This window comes from Podarcis vaucheri (genome assembly GCF_965113315.1).
Source record: "Podarcis vaucheri genome assembly, chromosome: 11".
Classification (NCBI taxonomy): domain Eukaryota; kingdom Metazoa; phylum Chordata; class Lepidosauria; order Squamata; family Lacertidae; genus Podarcis; species Podarcis vaucheri.
The window spans coordinates 59,136,818-59,158,302 of NC_138749.1; the positions used below are offsets into that span (position 1 = coordinate 59,136,818).

The 21,485-nt window shown below is 43.2% G+C and overlaps 1 protein-coding gene across 4 annotated transcripts in view; it reads left to right on the forward strand.

The window, feature by feature from the left end:
- The window catches only part of AGTPBP1 (ATP/GTP binding carboxypeptidase 1), a 68,986-nt gene that overhangs the window by 25,373 nt on the left and 22,128 nt on the right, over positions 1–21,485 (forward strand). For all 4 annotated transcript variants that reach the window (XM_082241503.1, XM_082241504.1, XM_082241501.1 and 1 more), the window contains 11 exons: positions 489–616; positions 1,607–1,674; positions 3,242–3,305; positions 3,950–4,096; positions 5,736–5,867; positions 6,783–6,876; positions 8,927–8,964; positions 9,824–10,032; positions 18,268–18,445; positions 20,029–20,120; positions 20,767–20,883. In XM_082241503.1, coding sequence (XP_082097629.1) covers positions 489–616; positions 1,607–1,674; positions 3,242–3,305; positions 3,950–4,096; positions 5,736–5,867; positions 6,783–6,876; positions 8,927–8,964; positions 9,824–10,032; positions 18,268–18,445; positions 20,029–20,120; positions 20,767–20,883 — 1,267 coding nt within the window. The remainder of the gene's footprint in view (positions 1–488; positions 617–1,606; positions 1,675–3,241; positions 3,306–3,949; positions 4,097–5,735; positions 5,868–6,782; positions 6,877–8,926; positions 8,965–9,823; positions 10,033–18,267; positions 18,446–20,028; positions 20,121–20,766; positions 20,884–21,485) is intronic.

Here is a 21,485-nt window from a genome sequence, read left to right on the forward strand (position 1 = left end):
TTTGGACCAATAGATGCAGCACAAATTTTGAGAGGGTGTTGTGGGTGCCAGTCAAAAATTGGCTGCCAAGTGGGTGTAGCATAACACCAAATGGCTGTGATAGGGTGGCATGGCATAACAGAAAATTAGAGAGTACAGTAATTGCTACTCCCCTGTCCCAACAACATCATGGTTATCAGTAGAAGTCGGCTTCAGGCCCTGATTGTGAACGGGATTAACTTGTTCAATTTCTGCTTCTCATACAGCCCTTAAAGGCACAAGGACCCTGTTTTTCCACAGTGTCAACCTTAAACGAAGACCAAGGCTACATTCTTACCTGAGAGTAATTAACTAATTATTAATTTTTGGATCATCACCCTAATGTTAAGTATTCCTAAAATGCCACTCTGAAAAATGCCTGTCATATTAAAAGCGACAATATCTAATAATAATAATAATAATAATAATAATAATAATAATAATAATAATAATAATTTTATTTGCTCCAGTCTAACAAACAATTCTCGGATTCTGAGCTTGCTGTCACAACTGGAAAAGATCAACACAGAATGTTTAGTGGAAGCAGACACTACCAGATATGTTACATCAAAAATTCTCCACCTGGCTCAGAGTCAAGGTAAATATTTGTACATTGAAATCAGCCTTTAAATTTATATGCACTTTACTCTTGAAAATATTCTGTATATAATATACGTATGTCATCCCATATGTCATGGTACAGAGTTATGTTCTGATTGTAAATTGTAGTCAGTATGCTTGCATACATAGAACGAAACACTTTTTTTCTTGATTAGAAGATGTAGTCACTTAGCTCAGGCTGGATGTAGACACATCAAAGAAGCGTTTCAGTTTAAAACATTGTACAGTGGTGCCCCGCAAGACGAATGCCTCGCAAGACGGAAAACTCGCTAGACGAAAGAGTTTTCCGTTTTGGAGGTGCTTCGCAAAACGAATCTCCTATGGGCTTGCTTCGCAAGACGAAAATGTCTTGCGAGTTCCTGCGGTTCCCCCCTTTTTCTAAGCCGCTAAGCCGCTTATCAGCTGATCCGATAAGCTGATAAGCCGCTAAAAGCCGCTGCTAGCGCTAATAACGCTAATCCTCTAATCCGTCAATGGGCTTGCTTCGCAAGACAAAAAAACCGCTAGACGAAGAGAATCACAGAACGGATTCTTTTCGTCTTGCGAGGCACCACTGTAAATTTAAACTGGGAAAACGAGTAGAGAAAAATGGGACTCCACATCGCCATCTGGTGGTACAATGTTATATCACATATATAACACTTGCTTTTTCTTTACCAGTCTTGCTGAGTTCTCAGTATTTAAAAAGTTCCCTTCTTATAATGAGGTTCATTCCTAATATTAGTCTTCTTTTACTTTAATTTCTGTTGATGCAGATAGGTAGGAATTATTACATTGTTAAAAGGAATAATTTCAAGCATCTAGTATTTTTGCAATGTAGATTGTTATTTATTAATTAAAGTAATCACCATTGGGGATTAAAAACATTTTTTACTATTGAACTTTATGCTTTTCAGCAGCTACTATCTGGTTGCCCACATTTGAAATTTCCTGGTTTATCAAGTGCTCACATGTATTTAACTTTCAGAAAAAATCAGGAAGGAAATGACTGCAAAAGGTTCAACTGGAATAGAAGTTATTCTATCAACTTTAGAGGTACTATTTTTGTTTTAAAAACTAATTTATGGTAAAATAGTGGGTCGGTATGACTTAAGTTTCTTGCACAGTTTCAATTTCTAAAGTTTGCTTCTCAGTCAGTTTGTTCACTGGATTTTCATGTTTGGGATAAAGTAAGAAGTTTGTTACTTTCCTTTAAAGTAGATGTTAGAGATTTTAGCTATAGCAACTTCTTTTTAAATGAAGGATTCAAAACTTAACACAAAGTTAATGGTGTCCCAAAGTAATGGATTTAAAAGAATTGATAGTTTTGGTTAATTGTCCAGTGCCACTGTTAAGATGTGATTTGAAAACCTAGCGTAGAGCATTGATGTCAGAGATAGAGCTGTCATTTTTTATATCTAAAACAGGCATAGGCAAACTTCGGCCCTCCAGATGTTTGGGTCTACAATTCCCATCATCCATAGCTAACAGGACCAGTGGTAAAGGATGATGGGAATTGTAGTCCCAAACATCTGGAGGGCCAGAGTTTGCCTATGCCTGATCTAAAATATTACTGTATTTATATTCATGGTCCTGATTCTGGAATTTTAGTACTTTTTCAAGCTTTAAGTCAAGGCAAGGGAATGTGTGGCCCTCCAGATGTTGCTAGACTTTAGCTGCCATAATGCCTGACCATTGACCACAGTGGTGGGACAGATGGGAGTTGTGAATCCCAACAACATTGTGAGGGCACCAGGATCCCCATCCCAGTGCTTTAAGAATACGTGTTTGCATATTTGTTGTTGTTTAGTCGTTAAGTCGTGTCCGACTCTTCGTGACCCCATGGACCAGAGCACGCCAGGCACTCCTGTCTTCTGCTGCCTCCCGCAGTTTGGTCAAACTCATGTTGGTAGCTGTGAGAACACTGTCCAACCATCTCATCCTCTGTCGTCCCCTTCTCCTTGTGCCCTCAATCTTTCCCAACATCAGGGTCTTTTCCAGGGAGTCTTCTCTTCTCATGAGGTGGCCAAAGTATTGGAGCCTCAGCTTCACGATCTGTCCTTCCAGTGAGCACTCCGGGCTGATTTCCTTCAGAATGGAGAGGTTTGATCTTCTTGCAGTCCATGGGACTCTCAAGAGTCTCCTCCAGTGCCATAATCCAAAAGCATCAATTCTTCGGCGATCAGCCTTCTTTATGGTCCAGCTCTCACTTCCATACATCACTACTGAGAAAATCATAGCTTTAACTATACGTACCTTTCTCAGCAAGGTGATGTCTGCTTTTTAAGATGCTGTCTAGGTTTGTCATCGCTTTTCTCCCAAGAAGCAGGCGTCTCTTAATTTTGTGACTGCTGTCACCATCTGCAGTGATCATGGAGCCCAAGAAAGTAAAATCTCTCACTGCCTCCATTTGTTCACCTTCTATTTGCAAGGAGGTGATGGGACCAGTGGCCATGATCTTAGTTTTTTTGACGTTGAGCTTCAGACCATATTTTGTGCTCTCTTTCACCCTCATTAAGAGGTTCTTTAATTCCTCCTCAAATTTCTGCCATCAGAAAGTGTTTGTAGATATGTATTATGACAGGTATAATATGATAACTATGAAATATTCTGTTCATTTCAGAATACCCGAGATCTTCAGACTACACTAAATATCTTGAACATCCTAAATGAACTGGTGGCAGCAGGTGTGTTTTTATATTAAATTGCAAATTTGTAACATCTGTCTAGGATTGTAGTGTCTTTTATCTAATAAATGTGAATTTTTATAGTCTTAGATAGTTTAGAAACACTTACATAGCTAAGGTTTTCTGCCATAAAGAGAATAAATACTTCATCTGGCCTTTTATATATGACCGGCCTTATACATGTGACCTTATACTTGTGACTATATTATTAAAAATAAGAGTTGTTAGAAGGGATGCAGGTGGTGCTGCGGGTTAAACCACAGAGCCTAGGACTTGCTGATCAGAAATTCGGCAGTTCGAATCCCCGCGACAGGGTGAGCTCCCGTTGCTCGGTCCCAGCTCCTTCCAACCTAGCTGTTCGAAGCACGTCATAGTGCAAATAGATAAATAGGTACTGCTCTGGTGGGAAGGTAAACGGCGTTTCCGTGTGCTGCTCTGGTTCTCCAGAAGCGGCTTAGTCATGCTGGCCACATGACCCGGAAGTTGTACGCCAGCTCCCTTGGCCAATAAAGCGAGATGAGTGGCACAACCCCAGAGTCGGTCACGACTGGACCTAATGGTCAGGGGTCCCTTTACCTTTAAGAGTTGGTAGTAAAATCTGAATACCTTAGCATTGCTGCTAATGGCTCATGTTCTATTTCTAGGCAGTAGCAGAAGAACAAGTGTTCTTGTTTCTAGAGGAGGGACACAGATTTTACTGCAATTGCTTGTGAATGTCAGCAAAGAATCCCCTCCAAATGAAGAATTAATGGTGCTGCTTCATTCTCTTCTTGCAAAAATTGGCCCAAAAGGTAAGTCAAACCTAACTAAAATCCTCTTGCATATGTTGTCTTTGTGGAACTGCCATTGTGTGGCTTTCCCAGGCTCAGAACCCCTGCAAAAAAAGAACTCATTCTGCTACTGGCACTGTTCAATAAAGGCCGTGACTGCTTCTTCTGCAGGTCTGTTCTACTGAGGATTAGCAGATAGTGACATTCCCACAAGCCACTTGTTTTTCACTTTGATTGTGTTCAGGATTGGACACACAATGCAAACTGGGCCTAGTTCCCTCCCCACAAAACTGCACCCTACCATTGGAAGAACAATGGCGGAACTGAGTGGGGAGGCACCAACATCTCGCTCTCCTTCCAGTGGCTATTGCAGGTGTGATACCGTTTGTATGCAGCGAGATTGTGTAATGGAAGTGGGGAAATAAACGGAAGGTACTCTAATTTAACCACATGACTATGAAGGAGGCTTTCAAATTCATATGGGGAACAGTTTTGGCAAGCTAAAGCTAAACTGGGGGCCACTTGAGGCACCTGAATTAGTAAATTGGTTCTTGCATCATTTGCACAGATTGGCTATAGGTTGTGCAGGTCTCTTTCCCCAAAAAGTCCATGTCAGTAATTGAATTTTGGGCCTCTGCTTAGCTTGGGCTGTTATACTGAGCAATAGCCCCATGTAGGGCCTTCTTGGTACCAAACTATGTTACTGAGATCAACCCATGCACGGGGCTGGAAGGGAAACAAATCAAGTGAATATTGTTCAGAGACTAACATGAACTTCTATTCCACCTTCTGTGGTTAATTCATTGTCCTGTGCTGTGTGATTTGTGGTTTTCGTCACTGCAGTCTCCCTCTTTTGGTTGCCAGTTTGTTTCTCAGTTCAGTTCAGTCGTTCACATCAATGTTTAAAACCCTGTATAACTTAGACCCCCAAATATCTGAAAGATGAGCCCCTAATGGGGCTCCTGTAGTAGTTCCACTACTCCAAAAATTGCAGGGAATGGTGGCCTAGGAGAGGTATATCTCTATAAAGGTAAAGGTAAAGGTACCCCTGCCCGAACGGGCCAGTCTTGACAGACTCTGGGGTTTGTGCGCCCATCTCACATCTAGAGGCCGGGGGCCAGCGCTGTCCGGAGACACTTCCGGGTCACGTGGCCAGCGTGACAACGCTGCTCTGGCGAGCCAGAGCCGCACACGGAACGCCGTTTACCTTCCCGCTGGTAAGCGGTACCTATTTATCTACTTGCCCCCGGAGGTGCTTTCGAACTGCTAGGTTGGCAGGCGCTGGGACCGAGCAGCGGGAGCGCACCCCGCCGCGGGGATTCGAACCGCCGACCTTTCGATCGGCAAGCCCTAGGCGCTGAGGCTTTAGCCCACAGCGCCACCCGCGTCCCTGTGTATATCTCTATGGTAGACCCTAAATTGTGGACCCTCCCTCTACCACCATCATTATTCAGCTTCTGCTATGTGCTGAAGATACATGTCTTTACTAAGGTCATTGTAACCTCCCCTGGATCTTATGGTGGAAAGGCAGGACATTTTATAAATAAGTAAATAAATACAGCAGTTTTTTAATCTAAAAAGCTGTGGCCAGCTAACCCCCCACCCCAAATTATAGTTTGCATAGGTTCTAATATTGCTGCTGTTCCTTTTGAATTTCCAGATAAAAAATTTGGAGTAAAAGCCAGAGTTAATGGTGCTTTAAATATAACTCTTAACCTAGTGAAACAGAACTTGCAGAATCAAAGGTTAATATTACCTTGTCTCCAGGTTTTACGAGTCTACTCAACTAATTGTAAGTACTGTGACATTCTTCTCTCAGTGTATCTCAGTTTACAAAGATGTTTAATATGAAAAGTCAAAGGACCTTCATCTCCCATTTACATTAGCGCTGAAAGCTAGTAGGCATTCTCTTTTCTTATAAAAATCTGTATGTTGGCTTTCTAACTGCTGAGCATGGAATGTTGCTGAGTAGGTATATAGATCTAGCAGTTTTAGTGGTAGAGGGAGAAAGATTTTGCCAGCCTTAAAGTTCAGTTCTGCACATGTGTACTTTTGCCTCATTGAATTCAATTTTATATACACCCTCCATCTTAGTTAAATGTTGTGCTGCTAACATTAACCATACTTAATGATAGCCAGGGTTCCCTTGAAGATTTGCCTGCAAACTTGCACTAGTGTTAACCATTATTAATTTACTGCCAACATAACCCTCAAGAATGGTTAAGGACAAGGGGAATTCAGTAACAGGAGGAGAGGGGCTTAGAATTAGGATTCTTTTGGCCCAGTGCCTTAATCACAATTAAGCAAGAATTGTGTCTTAGCATAGTAAAATTTCCAGACATGCTGAAGCTGTGAAAAAAAGTTTCAAAATATTCAAAAACCAAGGCACAGGTTCTGATAGGTGCAGGTGCTCTGGAAACAATAGCCAACAGGCGCATATCTGCAAAACATAGTTAACATTCCAGTGTAATAGCAGATGTTCTGCATTAGAGTTTACACATATAAGTAGCATTTCGGTATCTTGAAACTTCACTAGACATGCAAATACAGAATTTCAAGTTGAATGCTTAGTTTTGGGATTTTTATGCTAAGTCAGTGAAATATAAATAGGTAAGATGGTGCTTTGATTATATTTGCCTTGCTTCAAGTGTAAGCATTTATATCTATAACTTTGCACTTTGGTGTAACTTTTTTTATAAAATTTCAGCTGTAAATGCTGTATCCTTGGGCAGGAATGGACTCGTGGAATTGATATTTAAGATAATTGGTCCTTTTAGCAAAAAGAATACCAGTCTTATGAAGTGAGTAGAAAATCTGAATATATATATTTTTCAATATTGTGGACCGTATTTATTTTAATACAAGATTGCTGTTTTGTGCTGCTGTTTTGTTAACTTTGACATTTGTTCGTTTTGTAGTTTTGTTTTACAGCTTGAATTTAAATTGCACCTGATTTAATTGTGATACTTTTTGTAACCCACCCTGGGGTCATTTGGTGACGAGTGGGATGTAACTACAAACAGTAGATAAATAAAACCCAGCAGTTGTGATGGGGAGGAGAATGTGATTTGTGTGGGTCAGTTGAAGTCATTTTGCTAAACGAGTCTTTGAAAACAATTGAATCGATTCATCTCTGTTTTCAAGTATTTGTCCTTGAGACTTAATATACTGAAATAGCCTATCTACTGCTTTCATAGGCCACAGTCCAGAGAACCATGTGGCTTGTTTTGTGTGCCCTACAGGGCTTTGGGCCCCCCCCCCCAAGTTCCTTCTAGCAAAAACCAGCACCTGATACATTCACAGAACTAAAGAAGAATGAATTGATGATAACATAAATGCACCAGACAATCTATTTTTAACATCTGAATTATTAATTACGTACCCAAAAGACATTCAGCCTGATTATTTGCACATGTATTTTGAATTAAGGCCCACTGATGTCCATGAGATTACCTAAGTTATTTCTTTTTTTTCCTTTTTCCATTACTTCTGAATTTTATTAACCAATGAAGATTGGGTGGTATTTGATACTCAATTGTTTATGCATTTTTGTTGGTTGTTTTTTAATTTTTTTATTCAAAGTTATAACAAGACATATTATCCAAAAACATATCGTTATTCTCCCCCATTTTTCTTCCCTACCCCCCTACCCCCAACCCCCCCCACCTCTCGACTTCCCTCAGTTCCAGTCTTTGGTTTTTCTAATATTGATATTTTCTGCATGTTACAAAGTTGTATAGATCCTCAAACTGTTTAGCTGATTATTATCAGTAAAAAAATATTGTGGATGTTTATTCAAAACCTGCCAAGGAGTCCAATTCGCTTTGTTGCGTCTTCAGATACTTTGTGAAAGGTTCCCATTCATCCTTAAAGTCACCGTTATCTTTGTCCCGTAGCTTATATGTCAATTTTGCCAGTTCTGCATAGTCCATCAATTTTTCTTGCCATGATTCTTTAGTTGGGGTTTCTTCAGTCTTCCATCCTTGTGCAACCAAAACTCTCACGGCCATTGTCGCATATATGAAGATTTTTTCAACTTTTTTGGCAGGTCTTTCCCTACAATCCCCAACAAAAATGCCTCGGGGTTTTTAACAAATGTTAAATGGAACATTTTCTTCAATTCACTGTATATCATTTCCCAATTTTTTTTAAATTACCCTACACTCCCACCACATATGATAAAATGTTCCCTCCTTTTCCTTACACTTCCAACATATATTTGAACTAGTTTTGTACATTTTCCCTAACTGCACTGTTGTTGTATACCATCTGTACATCATCTTCATGTAGTTCTCCTTCAATAGGGAACAATCTGTAAATTTTAAGTCAGTTTTCCATAATTTAACCCAATCTTCTATCATAATGTTGTGATCTACATCTTGTGCCCATTTAATGAGATTACCTAAGTTATTTCAACACGGGTAGAGAACTTTTAGCCCACAGGTGGGATATGACTCGGGCCCTCCCCATCCTGTCTGTGGCCTCCTCTCCTCTGCCCTGTCATCCCATGCGCTAACTAAGCTTTAAAAAACTTCCTCTGTGCTGAATTTTTGTGTTGGAGGGGGGCAAGGAGGGGAGGCGTGGCAGCTGGGAAAACATGGTGAGTATAAATGTGCTCTGTGCCCGGTTCTTGTGCATATTAGCCATTCAACTCACACTACCCCAAAGATACTTGCTGTTGCAGGTAGACCAAACTTATGGAATGTAGAACAAATTAAAATTCATTTTCAACACTTTATCATGTTTAGGATTGCAGTCACATGCAGAGTTAGGATGCTTATCAATGATCAGGAATGTTACCTAAATCTAATAGTTTGTCTGTTTTTTGTTTGTTTATATTTATATTCGCAGAGTTGCTTTAGACACCCTTGCTGCATTGCTTAAATCAAGTAAGTGTGTGCCTTAATATTTCAGAAGATATGGAATGTGAGCAGATTAAAATAAGTTTTGCTGGCAATCACCCTGTGTTTACACAGGTAAAACTGAAAATAAACATTTTAAAGATTGCAGCTTAGTAGCCAGTATTGTGTACTGAAAGACTCAGCAATTCCGTGATTATTATATCAGTGAGCTGTTCTGATGAGGGAATAGAACAAAATATGCAGAAAATGCATACATCTGTTAGCCACACTTTGGATTAATCTCTGTTTTGCAATACTCATCATGCTGTTTGGAATTGCTTCCAATATCTATTTTTATTGATTGAGGGTTATTAAAAATTACAGTTTGTTTCCTAAACTTTCTCCAGTTTGTTCAGAAATGTATACATTCATCCTGGCCTTCCATTTTAATTTTTCAACACTGTGAGTTAGTTTGGGGTGAAAGAATGTTAGATGGTCCTAGGGCACAGCGAGTTTAATAGCCTAAATGGGGATTTGATTCAAGTGTCCCCAGTCTAAGTCTAGTACTCTGATAGCTTCCCCACACTGACTTCTGCATGTAATAACTGTTCATGGCTATGGCTTGATATAGGCAGATAAGTCTATTTTTTGTCTGTGCCAATTTTGCATATGTTCATACGTCCATACCATCCTGTAATCACAGCAATCAGCAAAGATTTTTTCAAAAGCATATAGGGGAGGAAATATTTAAGTGCATATTTTATTACAATGTAATCTCAGTGTATGCATTCCTAAATGTATTTTATCCTAAAAGACATTAAAAAAAAAAGATTTACATATTTTGGTACATTTTGGCATGTTGTAACTGCTTATAGTTTCTTGAGATCTCTTGATTTCCTCCTCCAAGAAACAAATGCAAGGAAAGCCGTAGACAGAGGCTATGTCCAAATGCTCTTGACAATTTACGTCGACTGGCATCGCCACGATAGTCGGCATAGACATATGTTGATCCGCAAGGGCATCTTGCAGTCTATAAAGAGCATTACGAACATCAAGTTGGGAAGAAAGGCATTCATTGATGTCAATGGGATGAAAATTCTGTACAACACTTCACAAGTAAGTGTTTAAAAAGCTTATATTGCTATGAATGCACAGTGAAGCGTATTTATATGTACCATTAAGATGATAATACAAAGTTGCCTGTGTGCATGTCCCAATACATGGGTAAAATCTTAAAAGTTGTATTATTGCTATTCTTCATCAACTGAAAAATCATCATACATCACAGGAAATGCATTCAATCTCATCTGCTATTTTTGACATTATAAATTTAAATTAATCTGTACTTGACAGTTCATTACGCAATCACCTCATCTCTTAACAATTGATATCCCTGTTCTGTATTAATCTGTTTAGTCCTCTATGAATCTTTATTATCACTATCAAGGAATCATGCTCAAAAAAAGGGTGGTGTTGGATTTTAAGAAAGGGAAGAAGTATGCATAGAGAAGGTACACTAAAAAAATATCTTGAAAAGCTATTTTTAAAGACTTGTATCTTAGAAAGGGTTAGTGTGGAACTTCAGATAGTTTTTGAGGGAGACTCAGATGGAGATTTAAATCAATTGGAGACAAAAAACTGATCTCAATGTATCGTACCTTGGAAGTCAAACAGAATCCGTTCTGGAAGTCCATTCGACTTCCAAAACATTTAGGAACCAAAGCGTGGCTTCTGATTGGCTGCAGAAGGTCCTGCAGCCAATTGGAAGCCACGGAAGCCCCATTGGACGTTCGGCTTCCAAAAGAATGTTTGAAAACCGGAACACTCACTTCCAGGTTTCGATCTTTTGGGAGCCGATTTGTTCAGGAGCCAAGGCATTTGAGATCCAAGGTACGACTGTACTTAAAAGCAGTAATAGCATCAATGTCTGCAGTGTTCTTGGTGCTAAGGCTGAACTAGGCCACCTCTATCTACTGCAAATGCAGCAGCAAAATGAAATGCAGAAATCTGCTGAATGTTATGCCAGTTCTTCCCTCAATCTTCATGGGAGCAGATTCTACATCTGTGCTGCTATTGATTTGTTCCAAACTGAATTATGACATTCTAGTTTTTACAGTTATGCAAGGCCATTTGTCTTAAAATTGGATTGTATACATTACTGGGTACTTGACCTACTTGAAGTTGGTTAACGTACGTATCAGGGGATGATTAGCTGCTTGTGCTTAAAATTGTGCCCCTTCAGAGTTTGTGCGGCCCCACAAACCTCTGTGTGTGACAGAGCTCCTCAGACATGTCTGCTCTAGTCACTAGTAGGGTCTGACAGTGGCTGCCTGCGGAAGCGCTTCCAGCAAAGAAGTTCCTTAACGGAAACGCGTCTCCTGGACTCACGACGTGGCAGCTTCCGGCGAAGCATGGGTCTCCCTGCAGTTGCTTCTGACACCTCCCCGCTATTTTCGCTGGAAGTGTCTCTCACCCCTTTCTCTCCCCTGCTGTTTCCTGCCTGGGCTGCTGCGTCTCTCTCAGCATTACTGAGATCCTCCTCCCGAGACCCCTCGCTCCCCCTCCTTGTCCCTGCTTTAGCTGCTGACTCTCTCCCAGTCTCTGGGAGCCCTACCACCTCCCTTTCCTCTGATGTCAGTTCCCTGACATCCACCTCCCCTCCAGGGCCCCCTTCTCCCCCGCCCCTACTCTCTCCTCTGGGCGGTGAGGAGCTGAAACCCCGAAAAGAATCCTCTTCATCTTCAGACGTCTCGAACATTTCCCTCCATCGGTCTTCGTTCCGACTCGCTGAATCCTCCTCCACCTCGGAATCAGAGAACCCCTCCAACTCTTCTTCTTCGTCGGTGGTGGCGAAGTATTCCCTCCGGAACCTCGCCACTGGCTGGGGTTTACGAGGGAATCTCTGATGAAAAGTTTCAATCAAAACCTCGTCATCTACATCCTCTGCCCTGACCCAGGTGTTTTCCGACTCCGGCTCCCCTTCCCACATTACCAAATACTCTACTTGCTCTCCCTTCCACCTGGAATCGAGGATCTCCGCTACATGGTAGCTGTGTTCTTTTTCCTCCATAGCTGGTCCCCTATTGACCCTCCCCTCTCTGTCCCCTATATACGGTGACAGCAACGACCTGTGGAACACTGGGTGCAACTTCATGTGGTTCGGTAACCGGAGTCTGAAAGCCACTGGGTTGACCTGTTGCGTGACTTCAAATGGGCCCAGTCTTTTGGGTCTTAACTTCTTACAACCTCCTTTAAATGGTAACCCTTGGGTGGACAGCCACACCTGGTCCCCCACCCTAATGCTTTCCCCTTCCCTTCTGGTTTTGTCTGCCTGCCTCTTATATTCCTCCTTCGCCCTGTTTAAATTAAGTTGGAGCTGGCGATGGATCGCTTCCATTTCTTCAACGAACTGTTCTGCGGCTGGAACGCTCCAGTTCTCCCCTTCCCCCCCTGGGAAGGCTCGGGGATGACACCCGTGATTAGCCAAAAAAGGGCTCATCCCCGTGGACACGTTCTCTGCATTGTTGTAGGCAAATTCTGCCAACGCCAGCTTCTCCACCCAATCATTCTCTCTGTCATTCACATAACACCTCAAATATTGCTGGAGGACACCATTAGCTCTTTCCGCCTGCCCGTTGGTTTCTGGATGACGGGCAGTAGAGAAATTCACCTCTACATGCAATAAGCTCATGAGCTTCCTCCAGAACCTGGAAGTAAATTGTTTCCCTCGGTCAGAAACCACCCTCAAGGGGGCGCCATGCAGCCTAAACACATTTTCCACAAACAATTTAGCGGTTTCTTCCGCTGTGACCGCATGTGAGCAGGCTATAAAGTGGGCCATCTTGGTTAACAGGTCTACCACAACCATGATGGCTGTTTTCCCTTTGGACCTGGGCAGATCAGTCATGAAATCTATTGCCACTGCCTCCCATGGCCTTTCCGGCGTGGGTAGTGGTTCTAATAAACCTGCCGGTGCCCGCCTCTCCCCCTTGGCTCGTTGGCATCGGTCACACCCTCTCACATATTCCCGCACATCTTCCCTGACCTTGGGCCACCAGAATTCCCTGGTAACCAGCCACATGGTTTTGTGTTGCCCAAAATGCCCTGCTGTGGGGCTATCGTGCAGTTGCTTGAGTACCTTTTCCCTCAATTCCCCTTCAGGTATGTATAACGCTCCCTTGTAGTACAACGCCCCATCTCTCTCCTCAAACCCCCCGGGTTTGTCTCCCTCCCTCCTGAGACCCCTGAGTTTGTCCTGGGCGTATTCATCCTGCACCGTTCCCTCTACCAGTTCCCTTTGCCCCACCAATGCCGCCCCACACACCCAGCGGTCCTCGGGAATGACATGGGTCTCTTCGGGTGCACCCTCTCCCTCCAAATATTCAGGTTTGCGTGAGAGAGCGTCCGCCCTAACGTTCTCCGGGCCTGGTACGTAACAAATCTCAAAGTTAAATTTGGAGAACTCCTGGGCCCATCTCAACTGCCGTTGGTTGAGCACTCGCGCAGTTCTCCAATACTCTAGATTCTTATGGTCCGTGCACACTTGCACCTTCTGTTGTGCACCAATTAGCAGGTGCCTCCATCTCCGGAAGGCCTCATGAATCGCAAGAAGTTCCCGGTCGTACACCGTGTAGTTCCTCTCAGATTTGTTCAGCTTTCGCGAAAAGAAGGCACACGGTCGCCACTCTGACCCCTCCTTCCCCGGCTGCAGAAGAAGCACCGCCCCTATGGCTCTGTCAGAAGCGTCTGTTTCGACCCTCAGCTTTTTTTGTAAATCCACATGTAGAAGTTGTTCATCAGAGGCGAAGGCCCTTTTCAGTTCCTCAAACGCTCGCTCCGCCTCCCCCGTCCAAACAAACTTCTTTTTACTGCTGAGACAGTCCGTGATGGGCGCCGTCAGGTGGGCGAAGTTTCGGATGAACTTACGATAAAAGTTTCCAAACCCTAGGAACCTCTGCACATCCTTCTTGGTCTTGGGTGTTTTCCATTCCAGCACCGCTTGAACCTTGCCGGGGTCCATGGCCAACCCCTTGTCTGACAAGCGGTACCCCAGGAATTCCACCTCCTTGGTATGAAACTGACACTTCTCCAGTTTCACCCACAGTCTGTTGGCTTGCAGCCTGCTCAACACTTCTCTGACGTCTCTCACATGTTGCTCCTCATTCTCCGAATACACCAACACGTCATCTAAGAAGGCCACGCAATTCTTGTAGAGCAAAGGCCCCAGTACGTGGTTCATGAAGGCTTGAAAACACGCGGAGCCTGTTTGTAATCCAAAAGGCATAACGAGGTATTCAAATGCCCCCAAAGGGGTGAACATGGTGGTCTTCCATTCATCCCCTTTCCTTATACGTATCAGGTTGTACGCCCCCCTTAGGTCCAGCTTTGTAAAAATCTTTCCTTTTCGCACCCTGGTCAAAATATCATCAATCCTGGGCATAGGAAAAGCCGCCGGCTCTGTCACTGCATTTAGGCGCCGAAAGTCACATACCAGCCTCGGCTTGTCCGTGTTTTTTTTATCCACAAAAAACACTGGGCTACCCCCCGCTGCCTTGGACTCTCTGATGAAGCCTCTCTTCAGGTTCTTGTCAATGAACGCTCGCAACTCCTGCATTTCCCTGTCTGACATGGCATACAACTTGCCTACAGGAAGCTGTGCTCCAGGGAGTAAATTGATCTGGCAATCAAAGGGCCTATGCGGGGGTAGTTGGTCAGCTTCCTTCTCGCTGAACACGTCGCTGAGATCAGCATACTGTGGTGGCACCTTCCCCTTCCCCATTACTTCAGTCCCTGCTAGGGTGGCTTGGGCCCCTGCTGACCCCTTTTCCCCCCTGCAGTGTTCTAAGCAATGTGCTGAACCGAAGGAAACCACTCTTTGATGCCAGCCCACCAGCGGATCATGTAAGGCTAGCCAGCTCATTCCCAAAATAATGGGAGCGCCTCCCAAGGTGGCCACATTAAACGCTATCAGTTCTGTGTGCCTTGCCACCCTCATTATCATTGGGACGGTCTGCAAGCTAACTCCTCCTCCCAACAGTTCCCTGCCATCGATCGTGGTCACCTGCAGGGGGTTGCTTAAAGGGATAGTCTGTATCTGATGTTCAGCAGCAAACTCCTTGCTCATAAAATTGCAGGAGCTGCCTGAGTCCAACAGCGCCTTTATTTTTAGGGGGTGTCCATTTTGCAGCTCTAGCGACACTTCAATCACTAGAGCAGGTCGAGGAGCTTCTGGCACGGGCACTTTCACTGCTCTTTGGCCTGGCTGCAGTGCCCTGACGTTGGCAACCAGGCGTTGGCTTTTACCTGCTCCGTTTCTCCCTGCTCTTCCCCCTCAACTGCTCCCACCATCCCTTGCCATTCCTTCCTCTGGGGGCAGACTCTGGCAAAGTGGCCTGGCTGTTGGCAGAGATAGCATTTCCGGGCTCCCTTTCCCTCCTTCTTCGCCCCCTCACTGGGCTTTGAAACTGCGCGCGCGCGGGCTGTTCCGATTTCCATCGGCTCTGCCGGCGGGAAAGCTGGCTCAGGAATGTCTGGAATGCGTAACTCCTTCCAACGTTCCCCTCTCCCTTCCCGCCTCTCCAAGGCTCTTGCCTCCTGGCGCGCTCCAATGGTCAGCGCAGATTTGGTCAGCTGATCCATAGACACCGCCCTGGGGCTCCTGGCCAGCTCGTCTTTCACAGCTGAAGAAAGACCTTCTTCAAATAGCATCTGAATGGGTGCTGCCGATAAATCCCACCCCAATCTGTGAATCAGCATGGTAAATTCAGTCCAGTACTCACGGACAGATCTGCTTCCCTGCTTGCAAGCCATTAGCTGTCTGCGCACCACCCCTTCCTCAATATCGCTGGAAAACATGATATCCATTGCACGAAAGAATTTCATAGTGTCCTTTAGGATATCGTTGTGCGTTGCCATCAGGGGTCGAACCCAGTCCCGCGCCCCCTTCTCAAGATGCCCAATTACGAAAGCAACTCGCGATTCCTCATCAGGGAACTCATCAAACTGCACATTCAGGGCATATTGCATCTCAGTCCTAAAGGCATGGTAATCCTTGGGGTCCCCCCCAAACTTCTGCACCAATCCTGGTACCTTTCTGGGGAACTGAGTGGTTCTCCCCTTCTTGTCTGCATCCTGAGCCCTTCTCTCCTCGAGCCTCGCCGTCTGCAGCGCAAGTTGGACCTCCAGAGCTTGATACCTTTCTTCCAAGCTTGGACCAGCTCCAACCCCTGCCTCTCCGGTTCCGGCTGGGTTGCTCATGATGCTTTCTCCTGCACAGGCAGCGTACAAAGACTGTCAGACTGCTATCAGGGGATGATTAGCTGCTTGTGCTTAAAATTGTGCCCCTTCAGAGTTTGTGCGGCCCCACAAACCTCTGTGTGTGACAGAGCTCCTCAGACATGTCTGCTCTAGTCACTAGTAGGGTCTGACAGTGGCTGCCTGCGGAAGCGCTTCCAGCAAAGAAGTTCCTTAACGGAAACGCGTCTCCTGGACTCACGACGTGGCAGCTTCCGGCGAAGCATGGGTCTCCCTGCAGTTGCTTCTGACACCTCCCCGCTATTTTCGCTGGAAGTGTCTCTCACCCCTTTCTCTCCCCTGCTGTTTCCTGCCTGGGCTGCTGCGTCTCTCTCAGCATTACTGAGATCCTCCTCCCGAGACCCCTCGCTCCCCCTCCTTGTCCCTGCTTTAGCTGCTGACTCTCTCCCAGTCTCTGGGAGCCCTACCACCTCCCTTTCCTCTGATGTCAGTTCCCTGACAGTACGTAATCAGGAATTTGGTCATAGACTTTTTGCAGAAGCATTTGAACCAAGACTGAACATACGTCCTTTGCAACATTTTGCAGTATGTTGGTAAACTGCAGTCATTCTTGAACATCCCACTTGCTGCTTGAACTTTGATTTTAATTCCATTAACAGTTGTGCTTCAGTGATTCCAGCATCTCTACCTTGTATCAGGAGGACATGGGATTTACCTTGTTCTTTCCTAACTTCCTTGGGCTATGGCGCCTTTGAACTTGAGCAATAGTTCATGAATGGTGTTCATTTCACTAGAGTTATGCTACATTTTTTACTGATAACTCCAAGTCCCACGGTTATGTGGCAGTTAGCAGTTTCCAGTTAGCAGTCATGTGTCACTGAAATTTGGGTTGGTAGTTCCTATTCTTTGGAGCTCTGTCCCTGTATGTGTTGCACAGGCACCAAATTTATATATTTTTCCAACACTTACTGAAAACTTTCTTTTTTCCTCAGGCCTTGATTAGACTGCATTTTATCTCCATTCTAAGTTTACTCTATTATATACTGAAGTTTGTGACTTGTATCTGTAACTGTCTTCAAATCAAATCAAATTTTATTAAACGGTCACAGACCAGATTAACTCGTACAGCTAGTCAGCGAAGCATAACACCGGAAAAAACAAAGGACAATTTCAATACAGATTAGGCCATAACAGCAATTTAAAATTAGACAACATACATAAAATTAAGTATTTGCCTTCGCCTGCATATTGACATTGGAAAGCTCTTGTTTCCTGCGCCTAATAGCGGCTACACAAAATTTGGCCACATTGGTCGTAATTTCAGGAACCTTATCTTCTATCAAGGCTCTCAGACGTTGGAGTTCTGGTTCATTTTTACGCTTTTGTAGAACTGGGGCAATAAAGGTCAGGCGTAGATCCTTGTAGTAACTACAGTGCAGCAATACATGCAGACTTGTTTCCACTTCCGATGAGCCACATGGGCAAACGCGTGACGCATATGGTTTGCCCTCATATCTGCCTAGCAACAGGGCAGAGGGCAGAACGTTAAATCTGGCCAGGGTAAAGGAGTGTCTGTACTTAGATATTTATAAATCAGCCAGATAATTTGCGGGTGAGAACCCTCTTCCAAAGTCTCTAATTGTGGCATGTTTATCCATTTTGCCCATATGACATTGCAGCTCTATGTCCCTAATGCGTTGAAGCACTTGACTTCTGGCTCTCTCATATCCTGCCGCTATCTGTATATTGTCTATGTGAACTGCTTAGATCAGGCATGGCTAAACTTGGCCCTCCAGATGTTTTGGGATTACAACTCCCATCATCCCTAGCTAACAGGACCAGTGGTCAGGGATGATGGGAATTGTAGTCCCAAAACATCTGGAGGGCCAAGTTTGGCCATGCCTGGCTTAGATCATTTGAAGGTGTGTGTATATTAATAATGACAATACATAATCAAGGTAAATATTCCATCATAAAATGAAGTTCCTTCAAGAGTTCCTATTCCTAGCAGTTTACCACAGTAGAATGATAGTGCACAAAGAATGAAATTATTTGACATGCAGTGCTTTGTTTTATAATGCTTATTTATTGTACTAGGAATGCCTTGCAGTAAGGACGCTTGATCCACTGGTCAACACATCCAGTCTAATCATGAGAAAATGTTATCCTAAAAACCGTCTTCCACTGCCAACCATTAAAAGTGCTTTCCATTTCCAACTACCTGTCATCCCTGTTAATGGTCCAGTGTATCAGCTGTATAGTTTGCCTCCTGAAGGTATGCTTAATTTTGAAACATCATGGTCTTGTGTATATCTGCTTTCCTATGAGGATTAGGAAAAAACATAGACACAGAAGCTTACAATTATCTGGTTCTAGCAGCCTACTTTTGAAGTCTTAATACTGTACAGTTAAATGCAGAATGTTGTTGGGTTTTTTAAAGAAAAGATTATATATTTAGATTATTGAAATTTATGCCTCATAAATAGGAGACCAAAATGTGACACCTCAGTTTTCATTTTGATTAAGTAAAATAATAAAGTGATCTATTACACAAAGATAAATTCTGCAAAAAAATTCATTGCCTTTTGAAGTCTTTAGAATATATAATAAGCCTGACAGATCCAAAAGAATGAGTCTGAAAATGTGTGCTGTATATCCTAAATTCATTTTATTAATCCAGCATTCAAAACATTAAAATTATAATTTGCTTGTGTATCTCAGGAGTGAAAGTACTTTCACACTTCATCCACTTAAAGTTTGAAGTTGACAATGGATGGGTGCATTGGGGAGTATGGTCTAGTGTACAGCCTTCTTGAAGTGTATGTAAAATAAAAAGTTGTGCTGCCCTTCATGAATTGAAGACATACGCTTTGGTAGAAATGGTGGGCATGGAATGGGTTAAGCACCGCTCCAGCCCACAGGCTATTTTTCTCACAAATACAACTTTTCCTGCATTTGCATTTGCATTTGCATTGCAAGCATGCATGCACACATACATACTTTTCTTTGTATGCCACCTTTCCCTAGTTAAAACTATGTTCAAGGTGGCTTATAACCTGAAAAACATTTACATAGTTACAAATATAACAAATGCAGTCCTAAACAATAAATAAAACACATCAAAATGTACACAACCAAATTGAACAATTTTCACTAAACATAAAGATACCAAAAAAAAAATAAGTAACAACAACAACCACCGCCCGCAACACACTCCCCGAAGCATTACCCAGCTCAAGAGTCTGGTTAGCAGCCTCAGCTTTTGTAGCTGGAGTCCGTCAGGGCCCCTCCCTCCCAGGCCAGGTGGGAAGAAGCCTGCAAGGCAGGGAGCAGGTCTTCCAGGACTCACAACCAATGCAGGTTTTGGAGCATGCTTTTGTCAAGATAAATGTAATTCCACCCTTAAAAGGCCTTGCTCTAAAACTGTCGAATTTGTTCATATTTAAATAATCGTGTCTAGGAACAGTTACATAAGCCACCATTCTATTCTGTACTCCCCTGGGCTTCTACTTAAGGTGCCTTATTCAAGGATGCCGGAGTGCCTCAGAAGGGCAAAAACTACCAGATTTCTTTCTACTCTCTGGAGGATACAGAGAACAACTTTCGATAGCTTGCATAGCCTTAGCTGTTCTGTTCTACCTTACATTGTTCATGTCCTCTTATGTTTAACGGATTTGTTTCTGTAACATTGAGAATCTGTGTAATTACATATTCAGCATGTGGTCTCATTTAACTTCATAAGTAGTATTAGGTTTCAGTTGGAGAGTGAAAAGTTTCACATGCATCATTTCTTTTCTGGGATGTACATGTTGTAGAAAACGTACATCTGCCCTACTTATAGAGCATTTTATATCACAGTGGATGACGTAGTAGATGAAAGTGATGACAATGATGACGCCGAAACAGAGTCCGAGATTGAAAATGATAATGAAGATGATATAGATTTTAAGGTTAGTGGAACTGAGGGCATACTACTCAGATATTGCGCAATTATTTTCATTAGCTTTTCATTAGAAAAATTGCTTGTGCGTGCATTGTTTTCCAAATCATAAATTTGCTTGTGAATTAATTGTAAAAACAGTCAGGGAAGGGACAGGTGTTGCATTGTCTTGTTTCAAGCAAAACATTTTGAAAATGCACATTGAGCCATTTGTCTGAACTCCCAATATGTGGGTGGGGGGTAGTGATATATACATGGAAGCCACAGCCCAACATCATTGTGCATATTAGCCCCCCGTCTCCAACATTCCCCATATTGTGTGACAAAGGAAGCTTCTCTTCTCTTCATTTGATCATTATCTGTGTATATTTTTCCTCATAATACATCACAACACTTCCAACAAATCAGGGCATTAACCAGTATGTTAGCATCTTGTTGTAAAATCCTTTCAATGGGTTGAACAGAGGGAGATTCCTTCTTTTGGGATCCATTCCATTATCAGCTTGCCAGTCAATAAGAGCTTTTGTGTATTTTCTCTTGAGGTGCAAAAGAACCTTATTTGCAGTATGAAGAAAATACTAGACATTCTCTTAAACTGGAAATTGTATCGTGTATCCCACAAATCTTTTAATAATGCAACACTTCCTCCCCAACAGAATGATGACATAGAGACTGATATCAACAAACTGAAACCAAAGCAGGAATTGGGGCGATCAGTGGAAGATCTGAAAATGTATGAACAGTTCTTCCCAGAACTTATAGAGGACTTTCAGGTACAGACATTGATATCTTTAAATAATAATAATAATAATAATAAAAGCATAGTTTAGGAGTCTTGCTAAGATGTGTTTTATTTGGCTGCTACTTCTACTGAAATACAAATCAGCATTCAAAACTTGCAGAGTTGCTATTCAAACAACTGAACTGGAGAAAGAAAATGAATTGGCACAGTAAGTACAAGCAGAAACCATTTTGGGTGTGTCCAGTTGACGCAAGATTGCTGACATGCAGGTCCTTTGGCACCCAGAAGAAGGCAGGACGGGGCATCACGCTCCACCGATGCTCGCAGGGGCCAGGAACAGAACCCCCACATGAATTGGTTGCCACCTGTAAATAAACCTGCACATTTCTGTAAGTTAAAGTGGAGATCTTAAGGCAGGGATAGTGTGATGCCCTCCAGATCTTGATTGACTCCAACTCCCCATCAGCCCCACGTAGCAGGGCCAGTGGTCAGGGATGGTGGGAGCTGGAGTCAGAAACATCTGGCGGGAACAGCATCTGCCTTTGCCATAAGCTGTTAGAATGCCTCTTTTGACACTTCCTTAGCATACCCCTCCTTCATAACATTGCTCACTTTCTACTCGTCTGATTTCAG